We start from the raw sequence: 27,858 nt of genomic DNA, 5'->3' as shown, positions 1-27,858 counted from the left end.
GTGAATTTGCTAGTGATCTCAAGTTAGTGGCAGGACCTGACAACCCTGGATAGCTCTCCTCTGCTTGCTTTTTTTTACCCTTCCAGAGCACGATGACAATCAATGCAGGCATCGTTTTGATATTATCTGAGCTTCTGTTTCTTTCAAATATGCACAAAGATGGAACTCTAGCAGGAACATTGATCCCCCCCTCTCTTATTTATCTATTTTTTTTTTGTAGTTGTAGATGGACAGTATGCCTTTATTTTAATTATTTTTATGTGGTGCTAAGGATCAACCCAGTGCCTCACACGTGCTAGGCAAGACCTCTGCTACTGAGCTCCAGCTCCAGCCTGATTCCCCCTCTTTTGTGTGTGTGTGTGGGGGGTCCTCACTATGTTCCCCAGGCTGGCCTCAAGCTCTCAGACTCAGGCATTCTCCTACCTCAGTCTTGAAAGTACTTAGAACTACAGGTAGGTAACATTGCTCTGGCTACTTTTATTTTTTGTTAGTCGGAGTACTGAGGATTGAAACCAGGGTGTCACACATTCTGGGCCAAAGTTCTATCCCTGAGCTATAACCCCAGCCCTCTTTATTTTTTATTTTGAGACAGGGTCTTGTTAACTGTCCAAGGCTGGCCTCAAACTTGCCATCCTGCTGCCTCAGCCTCATGAGTAGTTGGGACTACAGGCATGTGACATTGTGCCTGGCTCCAGGAACATTTGGATTCATAGAGAAAAACATGCTTTTGAAGAGTGAAAAGTAGTCGGGTTTTTGGTTTTTTTTTTTCCTCCAATGTTTTAATATAAAAACTTTCAAACCTATATATTTGTATTAATAGGAAAATAACCCCATCTACACTTTATCTAGATTCATCAGTTGATAACATTTATACAGTACTGTTCTCTTTATATATATATGTATATCTGTATTTCTCTTTCTCTCTCTATATATATATACATACACACACTGTATTCATATATCTATACATACACTTATTTTTGCTGAATCTTTTAGGAATTAGTCATAGACATCATTACATTTTACTTCAACTCCTAAGGACAGGAATATTTTCCTGTACCATTACAGCATGAGTACCATAATCTTACAATCCTATTAGCTAATATAAATCCATATTCAAATTTCTTCAATTATCTTAATTATGTGCTTTACAGCTATTTTTTTAAAATCCAGGACCTAATCAAGAATCATACATTGCATCTGGTTGCTGGTTGCCAGACCTACAACAGTTCCCAAACTATTTTACCTTTCATCACATGGACCTTTTTGAAGAGTCCCAGCTGGCTCTTCAGCAGAGCATACCTAATGTGAATCTGCCTGATTATTTCCTCATGATTACATTCAGATAATTTTTTTTTTTTCAAAACGCCACTTGCAGGATGCTGTGGGTGCTTTTTCATTACAATGCCTCCATTTCAGATGAGCAGGTCCTGGGCCTTCAGGACATTTCAAGTCTTGGTTTGTAAGACAGGGTGACATATGTGTTCACTGTGTACCACGTCCTCTGATCTGGAGGCTGGGCAGTAGGGAAAGGCCAAGGAGCAGGAAGATCCATCACAGCTTCAGTGTCAGCAGTGAGTTCTGCCAAGCTGGCTGCTGGCTGTGGTGCATTCGTGCTGGGCAACTGGATCAGAGATAAGAACTCCTCCTTTATGCCAGGAGCTCCAGTGGGTGGCTGGTGGCCAGCCAGCTCCCCAGCCGATGGGTCACCTGCTGCTACAGCCACTCTCTGCTTCTGCAGCTGCAAGGGAAACAGGAGTGTGAGGGAGGGGGTCATGCTACCAGAGGGAGCCAAAGTAAAAAACAGAATGAAAAAGATAGGAAGGAAGAAAAGCAAAAAAGAACATTTTTTTTTAAAAGAAGACAAACCAAAAGAGTGGGAGACACAGAGGACCTACACACTAGAGAGGGAGCGATAAGCACAGAGATGGAGATGGAGAGAGAAACCGAAAGACTCCAACACACATGCACCTAGAGAAAAGGAAGCGCCAACTAACCCACCCAATGCCTCCCACATCTGCTTCTGAGGCTCTTTGGCTTTGGGAACTGGGACAACGAAGAAGAGAGAGTTTGTGTTTGCACTGGTCAGGCTCAGAGGGCACAGGAGTTTCCCCAAGGGGCTGTGTGAGGTCACCTGCTCAGTCTGTACTTTTCCAAACACAGAACTTCTCCCTTGTGCCCCAGAAGTCAAGCCCTGGGTCAGAAGTTTCCTGCTCCAGCTCAGCACATCTCTCCCTTTCTGCAGGGCCGTCAGCAGACAGGGCAGCCGTGCAGGGACACATCTGGGGTGAAGAGGAGGAGCCATAGAGAGACAGACAGAGGGAAGGACCCAGGGGAAAGAAGGACACTAAAAATAGCCTTCCCTCTGGAGTGGGGCAGAATCCAAAGTCCCAGGAGCTGCCCAGCAGGGTGACCTCAGCTAATAATAGGAGGACACAGTTTTCTCATGAGAAAAGGGATCAGGAACAAGGAGAGGTTGCCCAGCACCTAGATGATGAGCTGGGCAGAGATAGCCTCAAGGGTTCTGCTGGCACCAAACTACCATTTTTGTTGTTGTTGTTGTTCCAGGGATTGAACTCAGGGCACTGGACTACTGAGCCACATCCCCAGTCCTTTTTTTTTTTTTTTTTTTTTTTGGACAGGGTCTCACTGAGTTGCTTAGTGCCTTGCTTTTTGCTAAGGCTGGCTTTGAACTTGAGATCCTCCTGCCTCAGCCTCCTGAGTCACTGGGATTACAGGCGGGCAATACCGCCCGGGCTCCAAACTCCTTTTGAAGCTCATGGAGAAGGACTGTGTTAGAGGAACTTGGGGCACAGAGGGGATTTCCTGGCGACAATTGTGTGTTTTCTTTGGCAGGAAGAGAAGGCCACAGAAAGCGCAGAGTCAGGACTCTTCTGGCAACACAGTCGAGTCCCAGTGAAGAAACCCCTTCCTACCCTCTGTTAAAAAAAAACAACCCCCAGTCCCTGCTTCTCACTGGGTACGTGGAGGGGGGTCAAGGGGCGGCACAGGACATCCCGCAAACTCTCCAGCCATTCCCGCTGCTCCTTCTCGGTGGCACAGGTGAGGATGAATCTGCGCTCCGGGGTGACGATGGTGATGCCGGCTTTCCAGCGATTTCCTCGGATGCCCTTGGGCAGGTCTTCAGAGACCTCATACCCCTGCTCCTTGCTCCCGATAAAAACCTGGCCCTGCTCAAAGGCATCCTGAAAATCAAAGGCACCTGGTCATCAGAGGTCACGCTGGGGCAGAGGGACCCCTGACGCACGGACAGCCCTCAAGGTCTATTTTGGTAAAGGGGGTAAGTGAGTGTCCTTGCCAGGATTTATGCTGCAGGGGAACTCAATTTTTTTTTTTTTTTTGAGGGGTGGGGTGGGTGGATACTGGGGATTGAACTCGGGGCACTTAATCACTGAGCCACTTCCCCAGCCCTATTTTGCGTTTTACTTAGGGTCTCACTGAGTTGCTTGGCACCTCGCTTTTGCTGAGGCTGGCTTTGAACTCACGATCCTCCCGCCTCAGCCTCGGGAGCCGCTGGGATGACAGGGGTATGCCACCGTGTGGGTGGGGGAACGACTTGAATTTGAAAGGTTAAAACCCTGAAGCAAATCACATAATCATCTGTTGAGAAGACACTTAATGTGTATGGAGAGATCACTGGGCACCGGGAATACAAGCGCTTTCCATGTAGGAAGTCATGATCATCATGGGACCCGATGAGCAAGGCATACATATTAAGTCTATTTTTCACAGAAGGAAACTGAGGCACAGAGAGCTAAGTGTGTACACCACCCAGGACATGCCACCACAATGGCATGGCTGAGACCGGAGCCCAGACAACCAGGTTGGAGAGACTCCACTCCTCACCACTCCTCATCTCAGCCTCCTGGTTAGAAACCAGGCCCCAGAGCCTGCAGGGGGAATATGCCTTATCTAATCACAACTGGCAGCATCTGGGAAGCTCTCAACGGGCTTCTGGAACAGGAACTAACTTAGAAGGGGTGGGCACAGGCTTTCCTGATCAGGGCTCCCCAACCCTGGGGGCTCCAGGAGATGCGTTTATTTGTGTAGGCTGGACAAGTGCTGACCCATCTCTCCTTGGGACTGTCCTGGGGAGGGACCAGGAGTGACTCTTACCAGCGGGTTCTTGTAATACAGCAGTCTCCGCTCCTGGGGATCCAGGGCAAACCACCTTTTCTTGAAAGGTTCTCTCTGCTGCAAAAGAGGGAACCTCTTACCAGGGATGACAAAGCAGGGGACAGAGGTCAGGGCCAGCCTAGAACAAGCCCAGTACTTCTCTCTGGGGCTCTGCAAGTTCCCAACCCCATTCCTAGCCCTCATCTCCCACCCCACCCCCTTCCAGCTTCACCCCTGCTGCCTCCAGGTGCTGCCAGAGCTGGGAAGGCCCGCTTCCCTCTTTCTCAAGCTGTGGACAAAGAAATCTCAGAAAAAGGAAGCTGGGGAAATCAGAAGTGGCTACTGTTCAGCCAAGCTGAAAGTGCTGGCCTTGACCCAATCCTAACCTAGGTCAGGGGAGAGAAAACCCTGGGGTAAAAACCATAGGGAGGGGCGGTACCCAGCTAGAGAAGGAAGAAACCTAAAGCAAACCTTTATATATATCTGTAATGCTGCCTTCTCTGGAGAATTCTTTAGAAGAGAGAACTCTCTCTTCTCAACCCTCATCCAACCATCTGGACCCCCTTCAGTCAGACTTTGTTTATGTGTGGTGCTGGGGATTGAACCCAGGGCCTTGTGCATGGGAGGCAGGCACTCTACCACTTGAGCTATCTCCCCAGCCCAGCCCAGCTTCTTTAAGCTTCATCAACATCCAGGTTCCTCCCCACAGTAGCATCCCTTCCTTTCCTTCATAGATAAGTGGGAATAAGCAGCTGCTGGGGGAGGGGGCTGGTTTAGCAAAGGAGTCAGGCTGAGTGTGAGGGAGTGAGTGCACATGCAGCCTCACCCTGGCCTGAATGTGTTTCCTTGGGCCAGTCTGCCTCTCCTTGGAGGGTCCCCGTGGGTTCCCAGCAGAGGATTCTGGGGAGCCCAAAAGCTGTCTCCCCAGGGATCCCCTTCTTGGCTCTGCTTTTCCACAGATGGAGAGAGTTTGGAGGAAAGAAGCTGATGGTGATGATGATGGGGGTTGGGATACCCCCATGAGAGAGAGAAGCCCCTGGAGCAAGGCTGGATCACACGCCAGCTGACATGGAGCCTTCACCCATCCCTTCAGCCCGGGAGCTCACATATACGGGTTTACTTTCTTTCCCTCCCTCTCCAACCCTCTTTCCCCATTTCCCAACCTCCCCAATTCTGGCCTATTGGTAGTTGGGACAGATCCATGTCAGTCCCCCAAGGAGTGGTTGAATGTACCTTTGGACCAGTCTTTTCCATGAAGCCTTGTTTGAGGTAGTTCCTGGTGAGGAAGGGCACGAGCTGGGGGAAGAGAGACAGAGGCTGACCCCCTCCTCACACCCCAGGAGTTCAAGGTTCCCCACTGAACTTGGCTCCCAGAGAAAGGGGAAGTTTGGAATAGGGAAGGATGTGAACTCATGGTTTACGGGGTTATATTTGGAATGTGCAATGGATGTAATATCAATATTTCAACAAAGCCAGTCGACAGCACCCCAGATATTTGCTGAGCTCACCAGCATGGCTGAGTCTTAGTTTAGGGACTTGGTTTAAGGACAACTTCAGTCACAAGAATGGACTCAAGTGAGGCCATGAGAAGACCCTCTTGGTGTCTCTTGGGAACATTTTCCTAGGGTCGACTGTGTGTCAGGATCTGGGTGCAATCCTCAGCCGCCCTGTGAGGTGGATCTTATCGGCCTCATTGTGCATCTGAAGGAACCCAGCTGAAATGAAGTGGTGGGGGGTCTTCTCTAAGTTATGTAGCTGGTAGCATGCTCAGGACTCGGAGGCACAAGGCCATACACCTGCCACCTCACTGTGGTGCCAAGGTGCACACGTGCCAGAGGCCCCTTGACTGAGACTGGCCATTGGCAGGGAAACTGATATAGGGTCACAAAGAGGTGACTGCAGAGTGGGCAAACAGGGAAAGCTCTGGGCTAGGAGTGGACGGACATGCATTCTCGCTTCACCTCTGGTCTCAACCAGCTGTGCTACCTTAATGAGACCTTCTGTCTCTCTGGGCCAGTTCCTCCTGTGCAATGGACAAGACTTGATCATGTGAGCTCCAGCCTGCCCTCCTGTGCTCAGAGAAGCTGCCAGGGATTGACACTGGCCTCCTGTGCTGTGGGAGGACGGGGTGGGGAGGGGGTGTCAACTGGGCAAGTCAAAAGTTTCAAGCAGCAGACTTGTTTCAAGAACAGAGCACTTTCTCCCAGGCTCCAGGGCAGGGGCAAAGGGGCGGAGAGATCTGGGGAAGAAGAATGGGAAATCTGAAAGGGGAGAAATTGGGGGCCAAAAATGAAAACCTCAACTATGTTACTCCCTTTTCCCTAAAATACATCCTATAAGCTTTAATTTCTCCATTTGGAGAAAATAGGGTCACCAGTTGCTCCCTATTCTGAACTTGAGCCAGCCCAGGGCTAGTCTAGGCTCAGGGAAACAATGGAAAGAAGGGAACTCCTTACTGTACCTTGTATAACTTGACTCAAATGATTCTTAAAATAGTCCTGGAAGGTAAGCATTGTCCCTGTGGTGACAGATGAGTAGACTGAGGCTCAGAGAGGCGAGGTGGCTTGCCCTAAATAACACATCAGAATCTGTGTACCTTTCTTTCTTTCTTTTTGTGGTGCTGGGGATGGAATTAAGTATGCTAGGAAAGTGCTCTACCACTGAGCTACATCCCCAGCCCTGTATGCATTTTTGTTTTTGTGATTTCTTTTTGCAGTACTGGGGATTGAACCCAGAGCTTCATGCTAGACAAGCACTTTTTTTTTTTAAGAGAGAGAGAGAGAGAGAGAGAGAGAGAGAATTTTAATATTTATTTTTTAGTTTTTGGCGGACACAACATCTTTGTTTGTATATGGTGCTGAGGATCGAACCCAGGCCGCACGCGTGGCAGGCGAGCGTGCTACCGCTTGAGCCACATCCCCAGCCCAAGCACTGTATTCTTGAACTCATCCCTGTTTGTTTAATTTCTGAGATAGGGTCTTGCTCAATTGTCTCGCTGGCTTTGAACTTGTGATCCTCCTGCTTCCGTTTCCTAAGTAGCTGGGATTATAAGCATTGTACCCAGATCCTGTATCTATTTCTGATAAAAAGACCACAACTCCACAGGGCCTCCCTGGGTTTCCAGCATTTGGATCCTTAATCCTGAGCTAAGTCTGGATGATTGCCCAGAATTTCACACCATACATAGACACAGGGTGCGAGGAAAGACAGAGGAGAGAGGTGGGTTGGGAGGAGACTGGAGATGGATAAGGGGTAATGATCGTGAACGAGAGAGAAAAGGGAATGTGGAGGACACTGGCTGAAGACCAATTTCCTCCACATGGGTCAGCAAGGATGGGAAGCCAGCCCCAATGAAACAAGGCTGAGCACTTTCACTTTGTCCTCTCCTCCTCTTGGTCAGCAGTCAGCACTCCCAACTCCCGCCCAAGGGAGCAAGCATGAGCCAGCTCCACGTGCTGACTCAGCACACCAACCTCCAAGGGCTTCTCAGAACCAGGCCAGGCCTTACTAGAACTGTACCCAGGGAGCTGCTGTTTCAATGCATCATTGGGCCACTGGAGTGGACCCTAACCCAGACATCTAGCTCCCTGCAAGCTTTGGAACTGAGGAACAAAGAGGGTCAAAGAGTTGGGAGGAAGGAAAGTCCAGGATTAACAGGATCTCTCTACCTCTATCACTTTAAAACGACCAGACTATAGCACCTCAGAGCTGGAAGAGACCATGAAAAGGGTCTGCAACAACCACCCAATATGAAAACAGATGCTCAGAGAGGTGCCATGACCTGCAAGAGTCACATAGCAAATCAGGGACAGAGCATCCATGAGGGTCCAGGCCTCCTGGCTCAAGGCAGCATCCTCTGCCTTGTGCCACATGGGCTACCCCACCCAAGCCTGAGGACAGTTCAAATGAAATTCTCGGGCTCACCATTACCTTGGCCACTGTAGGCAGACCTCTCCTGTTACAATTGCAGTGGGGAAGATCCTAAGGCCTCCCTGAGTCCAGAGCACCATAGGGAAAAGGGCAGATGTTAGTGTGAGAAGAGCACCTTCCGTTACTCACTTGACCTTCCTGGGACTCCATTTCTCATCTGTAAAATGGGAATACTCATCCTGCCTAAAAGGGTTACAAGATAAAATGGGCTCAAAAGCATTTTGTTAAATAGTATGTAGGGACCATTTGTTCATTTTAGTGGGAGAAGGAGTCAGAAAGAGATGTCCAAAGGCTGAGCCTCTTGTCACTATAGTGGCCATGTGTCCTGAAGGGAAGAAACTGACCTGATTTTTAGAGTCCATTATCCTCCGGCCTCCCCAGAAAAATAAAAGCCTTCAGCTTCCCTCTGTGGTGCCCAACCCTCTCCTTTCCAGGTCTTGCCTGCAATAAACCTCGTCTGGCCTCAGGGATCAGTAGTTGAGGAGAGGAGGTGGCAGGGGGAGACTGAGAAGTTGGGGTCTACAGGTAGCTCACCTCAGACTCTGGAAGCTCGGGGTAGGCCATTTTTAAGTATTGCAGACGGGCTGCACGGAGGGCGTTGAACCAGTCCACTATCTCCTGTGACAAAATACAAAGGACACAGACAGCTAGTCAGACGGGTGAGGACGGGAGGCTGAGTCTGGTGGCTGGTTAGGGTTTTCAGGTTTGGGGCCGATGCATTCAGCACACATATAGGCCACACAGTTCCAGCTAGGGTCAACCTGGGAGGACTAGGCCACAGACTTCAGGGAAACCACTGACAGGAGGGACTCCAGAGCTATGGGAAAGGACTCAGGTGAGCCGCATAGGAGTTACACACTCAGGACATTGCTCTCCACTTTCTAATGCCTGCTGGAATCATCTGGAATCTTCTTCAAATGTAGACTCCGATTCAGGAGCTCAGATTCAGACAGTGACTATCTGGTTAATTCATCCAGGTTGGTTGGACGCCTCCACTACCCTAAGTTCTTTAGCATGACCCACTCTGCCCTCTGAGCTCTTTCCACTCAACATTTTCAATACCCCCAACTCATGCTATCCCCTCCTCCTGGCGCACTTGGCCTCACCCACCTCCCTCCCACACACATCTTTTAACTAGAACATTCTACCATCCTGCAGGTCAGTTTAGATGTTGTAATAAATTTTCGGCTGGTTGCTTAGCCAACCTGTTTCTCTGAGAACTGCCCCTCACCCCCATTTCCATTCCCAATCCTGCCCTTCCTGGGCCATAGCACCTGGACCAGGACTGGACCGATACAGAGGCTGGACTGGATTTACCAGATTCTTTCTCCCAGGAACTGGGAGGCGGAAAGACTTGTCCAAATAGCTGCAGCACTGGACTTTGAGGTAATATGGTGACTGAAAAAGTCATTTAAATATGGTTTCAAAGGAATGAAACAATTTCCACTTGTCTCCCCTAGGTCAAGGATAGGGGGCTAGTATTCTGAAGTTCCAAGCCATCTTGCCCCTGGGTTTGTTAAGAACTTTCTAGGGTCTCAGGCACTAAGGGAATGGGGCCAGACCAGAAAAACTCGCTCAGGCTACCACTTTATAAGGTCTCTCCAGTAATGGACTGGTGGCCCTGGGACAAGAGAGATGACTGATGACATTCCTTGCTAATCTTGGAAATGAGGCTCTTGAATTTAGGGAAACAAAACAAGTGTGGTACCATTTGATCCCTGATGATGTAAGGACAACTTGTGCCTGTTAAAGAGTGTTAAAGAGAGAGAGGGAGGGACAAGAGAAGAGAAGAGAAGAGAAGAGAAGAGGAGAGGAGAGGAGAGGAGAGGAGAGGAGAGGAGAGGAGAGGAGAGATGAGTGTTAGTTCCTGATTTTAATCTCTCAGGAGGCCCAGCAGTACTTCTGGCCCTTAAAACAAATACTTCTGTCCCCTTCCTGTTCATGCTTCTTTAAACCAGATTGTGCTCCTTTTTCTGTGTGTGTGTGTGTGATGCTGGGGATTGAACCCAAGGGTGCTTAACCACTGAGCCACATCCCCAGCCCTTTTTATATTTTATTTAGATACTGAGTTGCTTAGGGCCTCACTAAGTTGGTGAGGCTGGCTTTGAATTCATGATCCTCCTGCCTCAGCCTCCTGAGCCACTGGGATTACAGGCATGGCCACCATGCTCTTTATACCATGCCCTTTACACCATGGTAGAATGCTCCTTTTTTTTAGCAGAATCCCCCAAATTCTTAAATAGAAACTTTCCTCTGGAAAGCCTTCTTGACCCTCCTGCACACATACTAAAAACACGTGTCTTCTGTGTGTCCCCAGCATGGCCACCCATCCCAGGGCATGGTCAGTGCCTATTTCCTCCTTCCTCCCTAGACTGTGAGATCCTTGAGGCCCATGGCTCTGCACCATTCATGATGACACTCCCTAGACCCTTCCCACACTGCAGGGGCTCAAGAAGAATTTGTTAAAAGAGTGAGTTTGTAAATGAATAAATGACTACAAGACTTTGCCCTTGACATCTGCTACAGTCATGAGCAAATATCAACCATAACAAGTAATGTTTGTAATGCACGTAATGGTGATGAAATCTTTCACATCTGTGGTTCATGGTCATTCAGCTCTTAAAGTCCTTCTGAGAGATGGGTGCCAGAATCCAAAAACAAGCACAGGGAAGTGACCCGCCCCAGCAACACAGTGGAGAACAGCAGAGCTGGGGCTCTAACTTTGACTCCAAACCCCTGCCACGAGGCACCCAGGTAGACTGTGAAGTAGACGAAGGAGTCTGCAAAGGCTGCTGACCGGGTGACCCACAGGCAACATTCCAGTGTGGGTCTCGGGAAGGCCTAGTCCCTGCATCTGGTTCCTGGCTCCTACTGCTAAAGGTTATCCCACCAGCAGAGGAACATGGAATGGTAAAATGGGTGCAGGGCCCAGGAATCATTGGCTGTGTGACACTAATTTTCATGCCTTGGGAGCAAGGGGACAAGACATTTCCATGTTTTTTTTTTTTAACATTTTATTTTTTATTTTGTAGATGGACACAATACCTTTATTTTATTTATTTATTTTTATGTCATGCTGAGGATTGAACCCAGGGCCTTGCACGTGCTAGCCGAGTGCTCTACCGCTGAGCCACATCCCTAGCCCTCCATGGTTGTTTAGAAGATTAAGAAATGCAGGGGCTGGGGCTGTAGCTCAGTGGCAGAGCACTTGCCTAGCATCTGTGAGGCACTGGGTTCAATCCTCAGCACCACATAAAAAAAAATAAATAAAAATAAAGGTCCATTGACAACTATATGTATGTGTGTGTATGTGTGTATGTGTGTGTGTATAGATATATAAATGCTGAGCTTGGATTGTGGCTCAGCGGTAGAGCACTTGCCTAGCACATGCGAGGCCCTGGGTTCAATCCTCAGCACCATATAAAAAATAAAAAATAAAAGTATTGACAACTAAAACTAAAAAATAAATATTATAAAAAATGCTGTATAGAACAGCAGAGTTAATAGATGCCCACAAAATGTAAACCCCGACTTCCCTCTACCCACTACTTAGCACCTCTGTTCTTTGCCCCCATCATGTGGTCAGGATCTGACCCTGTGTACTCTCTCAAACCTGGACTATTGGTCTTCTCTTCTCTGGGCTGATCTGCAGACCATTAAGTAACGAACGCTTCTCAAACTTTCACGTGTTTTGGGATCACCTAAGGATCCTGTTGAAGGGAAGTTTCTAATTCAGTAGGTCTGGGATGGACTTGGGACTCTGGTTCTAACAAGTTCCCAAGTGATGCCAATGCTGTTGGTCCAGGACAGCAGCTGAGCAGAAAGGCCCTAGCCTGAGTTAGCCATTTCTCCTATATTCAGAAACTCAGGCCCTATCTGGATGTACCATCCTGAGGCATAGTCCCTTCTGCTAACTGGACTCCCTGGTGATTGTGCACTGTCCATATAGGACCATGGCATCTGCCAGGTTCCTCTCTCACATCTCACTCTGCCTTCTTCAGACCTCTGTGTCACACTGGAAACTGAAAATAGATTAAGGCAAGAGGCAGCAATAAGTCTTCAGAGGCAGCTGAACACATTGTGCAATGAGTAAGGATGGTGGTGAGCTGGACCGGCAGCTGGGGTGGGACTCCAGCCATCTCACCTTCCCACTCTCGTGGTACACAAACAGGTTCCTGATGTGGCGCTCTCTCCTGTAGGTGATCTGCAGCCCATGTGGGTGCCCTATCTTCTCTGTCTGGAAAGTGGCATTCAAGTCCTTGATGTTGATGACAGCTTTAGGGCCTTTACTCTGAAAGAGAGAAAGAAGATACTCCAGATGCTGACAGTCAACAGGTGACTTCTCATCACCTTCACCAAGGCCCTTAATGCAAATGAAAAAACAACGTGTAAGTCTGGACTTTAATGTTCTTTGCCCTGACTTAGATGCAAAAATCCTTAATAGATAATAGAGTAAGAAGACCAAGGAGGGCAAGGATGGTTTAACATATACAATCAATAAATGTAATTCATCACATAAAAATATAATCAAAGTCAAAAATCACTTAGTTATCTCAAAGATTCAGAGAAAGCCTTCAACAAAATTCAACACCCATTCATGTAAAAACATTGAAGAAACTAGGGATAGAAGGAAACTACCTGAACATCATCGAGGCTATCTATGAAAAACCCAAAGCCAACATCATAATGAATGGGGAAAAATGGAAAGCATTTCCTATTTTAAAATCTGAAAAAAAAGGATGTCCAATTTTAACACTTCTATTTAATATAATACTGGAAGTTCTATCCAGAGCAATTAGTTAAGAGAATAAAATAAAAGGAATAAAAATAGGAAAGGAAGAAGTTAAATTACCACTGTTTGCAGATGATACGATTCTATACTTAGAAGATCCAAAAAGCCCCACCAAAGAACTGCTAGAGCTAAAAAACAAATTCAGCAAAATAGCAGGTTACAAAATCAACATACAGAAATGAATATCTTTCCAATTTACCAAGAATGAATGGCTTCAAAAAAATCAATACGTTACAAAATTACACAATAATTTAAAAAGAATACCTGGGAATAAATCTAATCAAGGAGATGAAAGAATTTTACAATGAAAACTTACAGAATATTGAAGAAAGAAATTGAACAAAACGAAAGAAGTGAATGGGCAGAATTAATATTGTCAAAATGGCCATACTACCAAAAGTAATATACAGATTCAATGTAATGCCCATCAAAATATCAAGAATACTAGGAAAAGCAGTCCTAAAATTCATATGGAAGAATAAAACACCCAGGATAGCTAAAGTAATTCTAAGCCAAAAAAACAATGCTGGAGGCATCACAAAACCTAACTTCAAATTATACTACAGAGCTATAGAAACAAAAACTGCAAGGTACTGGCATAAAAACAGATGCACTAACCTACAGTATAGAATAGAAGACACAGAAATGAACCCACACAGGGGCTCGGTTATAGTTCAATGGTAGAGCACTTGCCTAGTATGTGTGAGGCCCTGGGTTCAATCTTCAGTACACATAAAAATATAAAATAAAGTTAGTGTGTCCATCTACAACTAATATATATATATATATGACAGAAGAAACAAATCCACACAGATACAGTCATCTGATCCTTGACAAAGGTACCAAAAACATACATTGAGAAAAGACAAACATATGTTTTTATGTGGTGCTGAGAATTGAACCCAGGGCCTCACACATGCTAGGCAAAAGCTCTACCACTGAGCCACAACCCCAGCTCAAGACAGACTTTTTAACAAATTGTTCTGGGACAACTGGTGAGAGATAAGGGTCTAGAGTAAAACTAGACCTTTATCTCTCACCCTGAATAAAAGTTAACTCAAAACGGATCAAGGACCTAGAAACTATACAACTCGTAGATGAAAACGTAAGAGTCAGGCACAGTGGCACATGTCTATAGTCCCAGAGGATTGGGAGGCTGAGTGAGGCAGGAGGAGGCAAGTTCAAAGCCTGCCTCAGAAACTTAGTGAGTCCCTAAGCAATTTAGTGAGATCCTTTCTCTAAATAAAATATTTTTTAAAAGGCTCAGGGTATGGCTCAGTGGTTAAGTGCCCCTGGGTTCAATCCCCAGTGCAAAAAAAAACAAAAAACAAGAAACGTAAGATCAACAACACTAAAACATATAGGTATGAGCAATGACTTTGTCAATATGACCTCTAAAGCTCAAGAAAAAATGGTAAGAGTTAATAAAGCGATTGGCATCAAATTAGAAAGCTTCTGTGCAGAAAAAAAAATAAGAATGTTACTAGAGAACCTGTAGAATGGGATAAAATCTTTGCTGATTACTTTTCTAAAGAGGGTTAACATCAGCTCAAATGATTCATGAGTTCCTGGTGGCCCAGAAAAAAATAAGCTGTGCCAGTGTCCCCTCCCAAGCAAGAGATTGAGAACCCACCAGCCCAGTCCCAGGACATTTCCTAAGAATATTCCTGGCACTGTTTGAAAACCCCATTTAATTAATGGTGAAGAATTGGATTCCTGATCCATGAGAATATGACTTCATTCAGTTGGGGCCAGTGAAATAAAAAAATCTACCTTAACTGTGGGGCAGTGTCCAGATAGAGCAGGAATAAGATTGGCAGTGGGAAAGTTGTCCCTGTGTGCCCTCTGCACTGGGCTGCCACTTGACCTGCTTGTGCAAGGGTATGACACCCAGTACATACTATAGAACATGAACAATACAGCCACTGGGGTTGTCTGAAGCAATTCTAAACTTGAACATGGAGACTGCACATGGATTTTAGGGTTTGTGCTCTGGGATAAACATAAGCTAAAATGAAATAACACAACCAGTTCCAAAGGTAATTCAGAGAATAAGGACAGTAAATGTTAGTGGGGAGTAGGTATTTTTTTTAATAAATAAAGTCATTGCTGTTTTTTTTAATATTTATTTTTTAGGTGTAGATGGACACAACACAATGCCTTTGCCCGTGCTAGGCGAGCGCTCTGCCTGAGCCACAGTCCCAGCCCGGGAATAGGTATTTTGACAGTGCTTATCTGATATCATTTCTCAGAGTTACAAACTAGAATGTACAAGCCCTTAGTATCACATAGCCTTCAAGTTGGTTGTGACCTTCTTGTCAGTGATTCTTCTAGCCAGTTTCCTCCCCTTGTCAGAGGTGACAAAAAGTGGAAGCCTAGAGTGAAGTAGGATGCTAAGATATCAGGCATAAGGAAAATATTTGCAGGTTCCCTGTTCAGGGCTTTTTCCTATCTTCCCAGGGCTGGTGAACCTTGGATGAATTTGTTCTTTTCTTGTGTTTGTGATTTTTAGAAAAGTGGATGATCAGTAAATGGTGTTAAGTTTTGTAATAAAATAATTTGATACTCTTAAAAATACCATGAATAGAACTACTAAGAAACATGGGATAACATGAAAACACCAAATATAAGATTTATCAGAATAGATAAGGCTCAGAGATACAAAAGGAGGGCACAATTTTTTCAAAGAAATAATATCAAAAGATTTCCAAAACCTTAAGAATGAAATGTAAAATCAAATACAGGAGGCTAACAGGACTCCAGATATACAAAATTACAACAGACCCATACCAAGGCACATTATTTATGAAAATGCCTAGCATACAGAAGAAGGATAGAACTTTAAAAACTGACAGAGGAAAATGATAGTTCACATTTAGAGGGAAACCAATCTGGATCTCAGCTGATTTCTCAACCCAGACCCTCAAAGCTAGGAGGTTTTGGAATAATATATACCAACCTCTGAAAGAAAATAGATGCCAACCACAAAAACTCTACTAGCTTCCAAATTGACAATGAAATAAAGACCTTCCATGATAAACAAAAGTTAAAAGAATTCACAATAGAAAGCCTGCACTACAGAACATATTCAATAAAATATTTCATGAAGAAGCAATGAAAAATACAATTGAAAACCAACAAAGTTAGGAACTACACAGAATAATAGTCAATCAAAGAAGAAACTAATTCAAATTAAGACCAGCAATAGGGCTGGGGATGTGGCTCAAGCGGTAGCATGCTCGCCTCACATGCGTGCGGCCCAGGTTCGATCCTCAGCACCACATACAAACAAAGATGTTGTGTCCGCCGAGAACTAAAAAATAAATATTAAAAAAATTCTCTCTCTCTCTTTCTCTCTCTCACTCTCTCTCACTCTCTCTCTCATTCTTTCTTTAAGAAAAAAAAGACCAGCAATAAATCAAAATGATAGGAAATAAAATCATTTCTCAATAATAATCTTGAATGTAAATAGCCTAAACTCATCAATCAAAAAGAATAGACTGGCAGACTATATTAAAAAACAGATCCAACAATATGGGTGTCTCCAAGAGACTCACCTCATAGGCAAAGACATCCACAGACTGAAGGTAAAAAGGATGGGAAAAAGCATATTTTTCACAGGCATCTCATACACAAGCAGGGATTTCTAGCCTCATATCACAAATTTTTGGACCTCAAGCCAAAATTAATCAGAGGGGACAAAGAAGAACATTTCATATTGCTTAATGGAATTATACATCAAGAAGACATAACAATCATAAAAATTTATGCCTCAAACAATGGAGCATTTACAAAGATCAAACAAATCCTTCTTAATTTCAAGAATCAAATAGGCCACAATACAATAATACTGGGTTACTTAAACACACCTCTCTCACTACTGGAAAGATCTTCCAAACAAAAACTAAAGGAGCTGTAGAACTAAAAACTATAATTAATAATTTAGATGTACCAGACATTTATAGAATATTTCATCCATCAATGACTGAATATACTTCTCCTCAGCAGCACACAGAACCTTCTCTAACATAAACCATATCTTAGGTCACAAAGCAATTCTTAGCAAATAAAAAATAGACATAACACCTTGCATTCTATCAGATCATAATGGAATGAAATTAGATATCAATGATAAAATAAAAAATAGAAGCTATTTAACTCCTGGAGACTAAATAATACACTTTTTAATGACCAATGTATAGCAGAAAAAAATCAGGAATGAAATGAAAAAAAATGCTTAGAGATAAATGAGAATAGCGACACAACATATCAAAATCTCTGGGACACTATTAAGGCGGTTCTAAGAAAAAAGTTCATTGCACTGAGTTCATTCATTAAAAGAATAGGAAGTCACCAATGAAATAACCTAACATTACATCTCAAAGCCCTAGAAAAAGAAGAACAAATCAACACTAGAAGTAGTAGAAGATAGGAAATAATTAAATTCAAAGCTGATATCAACAAAATTGAAACAAACAAACAAACAAAAAACCCAATTAAAAAAATCAACAAAAGTTGGTTCCTTGAAAAAATAAATAAAATTGAAAAACCCTTAGCCAAGCTAACCAAGATAAGGGGAAAAAAACACAAATTACTAAAATTCATGATGAAAAAAGAAATATTACCACAGACACTACTGGAATACAGATGATAATTAGAAACTTAGAAAATCTTGAAGACATGGACAAATTTCTAGAGACATCTGACCTACCCAAACTGAATCTGGAGGACATAGAAAATTTAAACAGATCAATTTTAAGCAATTGAAATTGAAGATGCCATCAAAAGCCTACCAACAAAGAAAAGCCCAGGACCAGACGGATTCTCAGCCGAGTTCTACCAGACCTTCAAAGACCTAACACCAATCCTCTTCGAGTTATTCCATGAAACAGGAAAGGAGGGAACCTTTTCAAACTCATTCTATGAAGCTAGTATCATCCCGATACCAAAACCAGACAAAGATACATCAGGAAACAAAACTTCAGACCAATATCCCTGATGAACATAGATGCAAATTTTCTTAATAAAATACTGGCAAACTGAATATAAAAACATATTTAAAAGATAGTGCACCATGATCAAGTGTGTTTCATCCCTGGAATGCAAAGTTGGTTCAAGATATGGAAATCAGTGAATGTAATTCATGACATCAATACGCTTAAAGACAAGAATCACATTGTTATTCAATAGATGCAGAAAAAGCATTTGACAAAATACAGCATCCATTCATGTTCAAAACATTGGAAAAACTAGGGATAGTAGGAACATACCTCAACATTGTAAAAGCTATATATATTAAGCCCAAGGCCAATGTCATTCTAAATGAAGAAAAACTGAAAGCATGGGGCTGGGATTGTGGCTTAGCAGTAGAGCCTTGCCTAGAATGACCCGGGTTCGATTCTCAGCACCACATAAAAATAAAGGCATTGTGTTGTGTCCACCTACATCTAAAAATAAATAAATAAATATTAAAAAAAAAAGAAAAACTGAAAGCATTCCATCTAAAAACAGGAACAAGATAGGGATGTCCTCCCTTAACATTTCTATTCAACATAGTCCTTGAAACACTAGCCAGAGCAATTAGACAAAAAAATAAAAAGAAAAAAAAAAATTAAAGGAATACGAATAGGAAAAGAAGACCTCAAACATCCCTATTTGCTGATTACATGATTCTATATTTAGAAGACACAAAAAACTCCTCCACAAAACTACTAGAACTCAGGGCTGGTGTCATAGCACAGTGGTAGAGCACTTGCCTAGCATGTGTAAGGCACTGGGTTCAATTCTCAGCACCACATATAAATAAAGATTCATGGGGCCAGGGATGTGGTTCAAGCGGTAAGGCGCTCGCCTGGCATGCATGGGGCGCTGGGTTCAATCCTCAGCACCACATAAAAAAAAAAAAAAAGATGTTGTGTCCACCGAAAACTGAAAAATAAATAATAAAAAAATTCTCTCTCTCTCTCTCTTTTCTCTCTCTCTCTTTAAAAATAAATAAATAAATAAAGATTCATTGAGAACTGAAAAAATATCAAAACTACTAGAACTCCTAAACGAATTCAGCAAAGTAGCAGGCTATAAAATTAATATCTATAAATCAATTGTGTTCCTATACACTAATGATGATTCAGCTAAAAGAGAAATTAGGAAAACCATCCCAGCCTCAAAAAAACAAAAACAAAAACAAAAGAAAACTTGGGAATAAATCTAAAAAAAACAGGTAAAAGATTCTACAATGAAAATATAGATCACTAAAGAAATAAATTGAAGACCTTAGAAAATGGAAAGATCTCCCATATTCTTGGATAGGCAGAATTAATTAATGGCCACACTATCAAGATTTGAGGCAATTCCTATTAAATTTCAAAGATGTTCTTCATAGAACTAGAAAAAGCAGTCATGAAATTCATTTGGAAAAATAAGAGGTCCATAATAGCCAAAGCAATTCTTAGCAAGAAATGTGAAGCAAGAAGCATGACAATATCAGACCTTGCATTATAGTACAGAGGGCTGGGGTTGTGGCTCAGTGGTAGAGCACTTGTGTAACATGTGTGAGACACTGGGTTCCATCCTCAGCACCACATAAAAATAAATAAAATAAAGGTATTGTGTCCATTTACAACTAAAGATATTTTAAAAAATATTACTATATTACCAAAACAGTATAGTATTGGCACCAAAACAGATATTAAGACCAATGGAACAGAATAGAAGACACAGAGACAAACCCAAATAAATACAATTATCTCATTCCAGACAAAGGTGCCAAAAGCCTACATTGGAGGAAAGATAACCTCTTCAACAAATGTTCTGGGAAAACTGGAAATCCATAAGTAGGAGAATGAAATTGAACCTTTATCTCTCACCCTGCACAAAACTCAATTCAAAGTGGATCAAGGACAATTCTATTCCTAAGTACACCCAAGAAAAATGGAAACATATTCACCTGAAAACTTGTACATGTACATCGCTACCAGCATTATTCATAATATCCCCAAAGTGGAAACAATTCAAATTCCCATCAACTGATGAGTGAATAAATAAAATGTCATACTGCTGGGAGAGATGGTGCACACCTGAAATCCCAGCAACTTGGGAGGCTGAGTCAAGAAGATCTCAAGTTTGAGGTCAGCCTCAGCACTTTAGAGAGGCCCTGTCTTGGGCTGGGGATGTGGCTCAAGCGGTAGTGCGCTCGTCTAGAGAGGCCCTGTCTCAAAGTAAAAAATAAAAAGGGTTGGGAATGTCACTCAATGATAGGGCACCCCTGGGTTAAATCCCTAGTACCAAATAAATAAGTAAAATTAAATGTCACACATACGGTAAAATATGATTCAGCAGGAAAAATAAACGAAGTACTGAAACATGCTAAAACATGGATGAACTTTAAAAACATCAGGCTAAGTGAGAGAAGTATGCACATAATGCAGGATTCTGTTAATATGAAATGTCAGAATAGGCAAATCTATAGACAAAAAGTAGCCTAGAGATTGCCCTTGGGGATAGAGGTAGGGGTGGAGTGAGAGGTGATGGTAAGGGCATAGGGCTTCTTTTTGAAACTATGAAAAAGTTCCCAAACTGGTTGTAATAATGGATGTACAACTTTTGAATATACCGAAAGTCATTGCTTGTATACTTTAAATGGGTGAATTGTATGGTCTATAAATTATATTTCGGCAAAGCTGTTCTTTAAAAATCTCTGGGTTTATGCAGGAGAACCTGGGTTCAATTCCCAGCACCATTAAAAAAAAAAAAAAAAATCTGCGGGTTTGATTCCCAGCCGTGTCCGTCTGTGCACGTGGACACACGTCTTACTGTGGCCTACAAAGTCTCCATTAGGTGACTTTGTCTCCCTCCATTCTTTTGCTTGCTCACTCAGTCACTTGGTCACCTCATATCCAACACAGGGCCAGGGCAGTGGCCTAGGGCTGAGTTTCTGCACGGCATAAAATGTGGGGTGAAAGCTGCAGTCCAGGTTTCTGCTTACTGGGACCAGGGTCTTGGGTCACACCCTCTAATGGGGCCATTTTTTTTTCTAATTGGCACAAAGGTGTATTTGCTCACCATGATGTGCTCAAGGCTTCTGTACATAGTGCTCCCTTGTCCCTCCTTCTCTTCCTCATGTACCCACATAACTTATTCTTCACGTTTATTCAGATCTCTGCTCACCTGTCACCAGAGAGGCCTTTACTGACCACTCTCTAGTCAATCACCCATACACTTAATACAAAACGGATATAATGTGTTGGTTGTCTCCTGTCTTTTTCCACTAGAATAAAAGTTCCATGAGAGTTATGGAATTGTTTAGTTCATTGCTATATCCCCAGTCCCTAGAATGATGCCTACACAGAGTAGATGCTCAATAAATATTTAAATGAATGGATAAATGAAATAAAATCAAGCGATCATCAGAGGCTTATACATGGACCAGTTGCATGACATGGTTGCACACACCTGCAGTCTTAACTACCTGAGAGGCTGAGGCAGGAGGATGCCTTAAGCCCAGGAGTTCAAGACAAGCCTGGGATCAGGCATGGTGGTGTACGCCTGTAATCCCAGCAGCTCAGGAGGCTGAGGCAGTGAGGATTGCAAGTTCAAAGCCAGCCTCGGCAACTAAGTGAGGGCGTCCCTGGGTTCAATTCCTCATACCAAAAAAAAAAAAAAGGAAAAGAAAAACCAATCTGGGCAACATAGTGAGACCCTGTTTCAAAAACCAACCCAAACCAAAATTGAACTAGTTTAAGCTGATTCTATATGAACAAAGAGTGTGTTTTCAGTGGATTGGATTAATTGCCTAAACAAGGAAAAGGAAGAGAATGTGGAGTCTCTCAGGATCTGAAATTATCCACAAGACCAAGCACATCCATTAACAAGAAGGCTGGTTAGTGAGGAGGGAGGAAGCCCCTGGCCCGTCTGGCCTCCTACCTCCTCCTTGGTGTAGTACTTCAGGAGTCCTTCTCTTGCCAGCAGGACAAATCTCCTTCTCAGAAACTGTGCATTGTCCTTTCCCCGCTTCCACAGGATTCCTTCTCGGTTACCTTGACCACCAGGGAGAGAAGAAGTGAATGCTCATGACCTTAGGATGCACAAACGACACAGGAACCTCTTAGAGTTTCGGGGCAGAAAGAACCCTCCACCTGTTGCCTAGATACCCCCAATCTAACTGGCTATGTCAGCTGCAGGGAGCAAGAGTCTTGCCTGGGACCAGCTTTGCCATGGCTTATTATCTTAGTCAGACACCCCCCACACTCCCACCCCGTGCAAAACCTGGCTTTCTTGGCTCTCCATGGTATCAGGCCGTCTCACTAGGAGACACAATAAACCTTAAGTAGTCTATGTCTTGACAAACTGGAAGGATTTTGGAAGACGCCTAAATATATGTGGTTCAGCCCAACTTCACATGGCCATCAGCCTCATGAAACTTTGGAAATAATGAGTGACCTCAAGGTGCTTGCTGGTTTGAAGACTAATTGGTGCTCCTGGTAGCTAAAGTTGGCTGCCTCTGTTTCTCCAAGAGTCGCCACTCTTTGCTCTCTGGGTCACTGTCAGCTTGGACTCAGGGCTGTAGGCTAAAAACTGCCATAGATTCATGGCCACCAATGAGGCTGTGCCCTCACAATGGCAGAAAGGGAGGCTGAAAGGCAGCCCATGCTCCTCACTAAACTGTGAGCTGCACCAGGAATGGCATTAGCCAGGAGTGCCATGCCTTGTTTAAAGGGCCTGCCCGGTGTGGAAATTGTCCTACAATTCATGCTAAGATTCTGCATACACCTGTGGCCCTGCAAGGATCTGAGACCTAGATGCTTCTTTGCTGCTCAGACTGCAAGACCCCACTTGCTGATTTTCTAGCTGTTTCAAGGTGCAGATATCCACCCCTTGGATACTGTGGGCAGGGCCAGGGCAACAGACATCTCATGGATGGATTTTGCTCCTAATAGTCGGCATTTTGTTGGTAGGGCTCATCAGAACACTGATTCCACAAGATACGAAAATTACCTTACCTGGGGGAGGGACGGCTTTCCCATCAGCCATAAACTCCTGTCTCTCATACTTAGCTCGAATCCACTGTTCCTTTAACACCCTAAAAGCAGAGAACCTTTGGTCAGATGAATCCAGAAGCACTCTACCACTGACTTACTCCCTAGTCCTTTTTATTTTATTTTGAGACAGAGTCTCATTTAAATTATTGAAGTTGGCCTTGATCTTGTGATTCTCCTGCCTCAGCCTCCCAAGTAGCTGGGATTACAGGCATGTGCCACCACACCTGACAGCGGTCATTACTTTTATGGTTATCTATTTATTTATGGTACTGAGGATTAAATCCAAGGGCACTTAACCCCTGAGTCACATCCCCAGCCCTTTTTATATTTTATTTTGAGACAAGGTCTCGCTATGTTGCCGTGGCTGGTTTAGAACTCACTATCCTTCTGCCTCAGCCTCCCAAACTGCTGGAATTACAGGCATATGCCACTGTGCCCAGCACTTTTATCTTTATTATTTAGGGATCTGCAGCTTAAGCAAGTTTTTGTAGTCAACCTGAGCTGAGGTGGGAGAGTCCTAGACAGAACACTCAACAGGAAGTAGCTAAAACACACTTTTCTATTAAAATACCCACATCTCTCCTCTATCACCTGTAGGCTCTCAGAACATCGGAGGCAGAGTGATAGACAGTTCAGAAAATTCCCCATCTCACAGCAATGGAAACTGAGGCCCAAAGAAAGAAATGACATACCAAACAACAGAGGTAGAAAGAGGCTTAAGCCTTAAGCTTTTTTTTTTTTTTTTTTTTTTTTTTTTTTTTTTGTAGTACTGAGGATTAAATTCAGGCATTCTCTATCACTGAGTTACATTCTCAGCCCTTTTTATTTATTTATTTATTTTTTGAGACAGGATCTCACTAAGCTTGACAAACTTTCAATTGCCTCAAACTTGCAATCCTCCAGCCTTGGCCTCCTGAGTAGCTGAGGTATAGGCAGGTGCCATCATGCCCAGTTTAAATCAGGATTCATTTGTGATGGTATCAGATGCACTCCTGGATCTACCTGCTGACCTGGTCCACAGGAGAGATTGCCACAGACAAAGGCATCCGAGATGGGGTAGAGGTTTGGGGGATGGGACCAGGAAAACCTCTCAGCCAGCCCCTAAAGAATTGCCCACTTACAGGCAGTCATTGGCTTGGGGGACATAGTAGAAAGCTGGGACTCTGGCTTCGAACTTGGCCTTCACACGGAGGTTCCCATTGTGAGTCATAAACTGCAAAACAACAGCAATTTAAGATAATCTTAGAACTTGGAAAAATGTGAAATGAAACCCTGGTCTACCCAGAAGGCTATAGGTCTCGCTGGCTTCTAGGCTGGGTCAGAAGGAACTGCCTCCAAGAAGGACATGTCCCACCAGGCCTGCTAATTGCGCTGCCAGGAAGTCCCAGGCTGACCAATGAGGGGCAATAATATCCATGCCTCAAACGGAAACAACACTTCACAATTCTTACACAGAGGCTCATTGGATACCCTTAGCCATTTTAATATGGCCATCTTCATTTTAGAGATGAGGCAACTTGGGCTCAGAGAGGCTTAATGATCTGTCCTCGGCAACATAGCTAGAAAAGTGGAAAACTGGAATTTGAACCTAGACCTGTCTGACTCCAAAGCTCACATTCTTTCACCTACTCCTTCCGCAGATGGCAGGACCCCCAGCAGCTCTAAATGTCTTCAAAAGACAGAGGCAGCTGGAGGATGGAAGTGGGTGCTGGCCCCATAAAATACATATGTCAGGGTGATCAGTGGACCAGAGTGGATGGTGGAGGTAGCATATCTAGGTGAGAGCAGCAGTGGGAAGAAACTCCAGGTGTTGAAGGGACACCCTTGGTTAGAGTGATCAGTACTCTTCACCTTCCCGGGAGCTGTTGGGCTACGTCACAGGATATGCACCAGGTTTGGATCCCAACAGGGTTGAGATTCTGCCATTTATTCCAGGACTGACCCTGAGATCTCATATATAAAAATGAAGAAAAGGCACAAATAAAACGCTTCAGGTTTATGTGCAGATTGACTTCTGAACTAGAATCTAAGTCCCAGGTAAGCAAGGACCTTGTCTTGTCCACTGTTCTCTCCCAGCACCTAACACATAGTAGGCGTAGAGTAACTATGTTTTAGCTGAATAAGTAAAACATCCATCCCAGTGGTTTTCTGGGACAGTTCCTGGCACAGAGTGGGTGCTAAGTCATTTGATCTGCTTCCCCAATTGTTCTTGAACTCCTCAGCCAACAAGTACAGTATAAAACTGCCTGCTCTCCGAAGATTTATCTGGCCAAAATGTTACTACCCCTCCAGGTTAAGGGAGTCCTCAGTGCCCACAGGGCAGTAAAGCAAAGTGGTCCTCTTCCCAGCTCCGAGAGGGCAGGAGGACCATAGCATGCTTCTCTTCTCCCAGTCTAGGACTTCCATTGATGATAAACGCAACTGTTAATTGACTGCCTACTTTATTCCTCAAATGAGCCTGCATTTAATGCTTCTAGCATCCCTATGAGAAGGTAGGTATGCCTATAATACAGATGTGGAAACTAAGAGTTCATAGCTAGGATTAAGTAAGTAGCTCAGGGCCTCAGGGCTTCTAAGTGAGCAAGTGATGAGTCAGAATATGTCCTTAGGGCCTCTGTCTAAAATGCCAGTCTACTGTGTTTCCTCTGTTAGTCGCTGACACTCGCTGGGCTTCAGTTTCTTCTTCTCTGGACTGGGAACACCCACTCCCTGTCTCCACCCCAACTTTGCAATTCCGAAACTCTCCACCTGCACACCATTCTACCTCCACAATACTGTCGTCCCAGAAGTCGAGTCTCACGGATTTAACTTTGCTGATGTCCGGGAAGTTGCGGTGGACGCCAGAGCAGTGGAGACAGATGAAGACTCCCAGCTTGTAAGAGGCCCAGTCGGGATCTGCGGGGCAGGAGGGTAGCTGAGCAGAGTTGAGCGAGGAAATCAAAGCTGGACTGAGGCTCTGGGACAGATAGGACCTGATAGGATTCCGGAGGCTGTGGCCAGCTCTGCCTGTGCGGGGCTCCCCACCTTGGAACAGCTAAGTTACTACCATGAAATCTGGTTGGCCCACCCGCCACCGCGGCGGCCACCAGGGTGACGATCTTGGAGAGATTCCAAGGGATGGGGGCGAGGCTGAGGCGGGCGCGACGTGGAAGTGACAGAACTGAGGGGGAACTGAGAGGAGCACCGGGGAAGGACCAGCAGCCAAGCGATGGGCTGGGAGCTGCAAGTGGGCAGGTGAATCACGGCTCCTCAGGTCTGATCGCGGTGGAGAGGGAAAGGGAAAGATCTCGGAGGCGTCCAGAGGAGGGACAGGGGACACATGACCATCAGGAGGCCTGGGGCTGAGGTCTAGGGCTCCTCGGTGAGTGAGATGTTTGTGTCCAGGGCGCGGGAAGTGCCTAGGTCTTGAGGGATGGCACAGGGAGCTGGGTCCTGAGCCGTAGGGTGTCTGTGGTGGGGGCGGTGGACAGGAAGGTCAGGGTGCCCAGCTCCGGGATCTAATATCGGGAGGGTCCCAGGACGTGGAAAGATCCGCGTCTGGTCTGGAGTCGGGAGTCAGGATCCTGCGTCCGGGTGGGAGGCTCACCGTCTGGATGGACGGGAGTCCGGGTCCCAGAGCTCAATAGGGGACACTTCTGGATCCTACGAAGATAGGACCGGACCCGGTGTGCTCGTAGGGGAGAGTCTGGCTGGCCAAGTCCCGAGCTGCACTTGCCCCGCGCGCCCCGCGCCGCTGCGCCCTTACCCGCCGCCCCGCAGTCGGCGCAGTGCGCGTTGCCGGTGCCCGCAGCCTGCAGCAGCTCCAGCAGCCGCTTCTTGTTGCGCTCGCGGTCGCCCATGGCGGGCGGGGCGGGCTCAGCAGGGCTCAGCCCGGCCGCCTCCCGGCCCGCGGCAGCCCATGACCAGTGCACTAGTCCCCGCCGTCGAAAAGGACCCAGCCCGCCGTCTCTCCAGCTCCGCCCCTCCAGGGCCTCTGTCCCGCCCTCGGCCGGGCCAGTCCCGCCCCTCCCCTCCACAGGTGGGGAGGGGCAGGAACACCAGACTTTGAGTGGTTGCCCTGGAGCAAGATCAACTTCTGGCCCGCCACTTCCTAGCTGCAAGACTGTGGACAATAATGTTCAGCCTCTTTGGGCCTCTGGTTCCACCGCTATAGTGGAGGAATAAGGGCATATGTCCACATCTCGGCGCTCCTTGGAAAACTTAAACAGAACCTAACTTTTGTTAGGATCTTACATCTATTTCGGGACATAGGTATATTGCAAACATCACCTTCTCAGGGAAACCCTTCTTACTGCCCAGTATCAAGCAGTCTCTCCAGCTTCTGGTCCTTCTAGAACTCTATGATAGGATTTGTTCATCCCCTTTGGCCCTGGGCACTTTCTGTCCACCTTGCACCATAGTGATACGTACTTGGGTCTTCACTAGTGAGCTGGATATCAGCAGTGTTATTCCTGAATCTCTTTTATCTCCTAGAAATGGCACCCGCACGTTTTTTGGAAATTCAAAAATAATTGCATGACTGTGTTCACCAGGAAGTGAACCAACCTGGACATAGCAGGGTCCTGTCAAGTTCCATCACCATAAGGTGTGGGCAGGGCTTATGGTCTTGAACATGAACATTTCATTACCCCCCCTGCCTTTTTTTTTTTTTAACCCAGGGATATTCAACCACTGAGCCATATCCCCAGCCCCTTTTTATATTTTATTTAGAGATAGGGTCTCAATAAGTTGCTTAGGGCCTCACTAAATTGCTGAGGTTGGCTTTGAACTTGCAATCCTCCTGCCTCAGCCTCCTGTGCCGCTGGATTACAGGCCACGGAGCTTGGCCTTCTCTTCTTGATACCATCCTCAGACACTCATCTGCCTCCTGGTAAAATACATACTGTGTGTACTTGACATCTCCTTGGTAACATCCATCTATGGCATGCATATGGCTTAATGCACATGATGCTCAATTTCCAT

General features: G+C 45.0%; 1 protein-coding gene across 4 annotated transcripts; it reads right to left on the bottom strand.

Annotated features, from left to right (window-relative positions):
- Positions 1 to 775: 775 nt before the first annotated feature.
- On the bottom strand, positions 776 to 26,811 carry Adap2 (ArfGAP with dual PH domains 2). 4 transcript variants are annotated; one of them, XM_026389007.2, is made up of 13 exons: positions 26,642 to 26,811; positions 25,661 to 25,791; positions 24,018 to 24,109; positions 22,858 to 22,937; positions 21,782 to 21,894; positions 12,212 to 12,358; positions 8,602 to 8,685; positions 8,068 to 8,129; positions 6,124 to 6,250; positions 5,371 to 5,433; positions 4,138 to 4,215; positions 2,978 to 3,206; positions 776 to 1,741 (listed from the first exon to the last, which is right to left on the bottom strand). In XM_026389007.2, exons 1-13 carry the CDS (start codon positions 26,733 to 26,735, stop codon positions 1,707 to 1,709), a joined length of 1,335 nt encoding a protein of 444 aa, XP_026244792.2. In that variant the 5' UTR covers positions 26,736 to 26,811; the 3' UTR covers positions 776 to 1,706. The 4 variants fall into 4 exon arrangements, with proteins under 4 accessions (XP_026244792.2, XP_026244793.1, XP_026244794.1 ...); XM_026389008.2 differs by lacking the exon at positions 6,124 to 6,250; XM_026389009.2 differs by lacking the exons at positions 6,124 to 6,250; positions 8,068 to 8,129.
- Positions 26,812 to 27,858: the final 1,047 nt, after the last annotated feature.

This window comes from Urocitellus parryii, chromosome 7, assembly GCF_045843805.1.
Source record: "Urocitellus parryii isolate mUroPar1 chromosome 7, mUroPar1.hap1, whole genome shotgun sequence".
NCBI classification, from domain to species: Eukaryota; Metazoa; Chordata; class Mammalia; order Rodentia; family Sciuridae; genus Urocitellus; species Urocitellus parryii.
The sequence above is the reverse complement of the archived record's forward strand: the minus strand, read 5'-3'. Positions and strand labels throughout refer to the sequence as shown.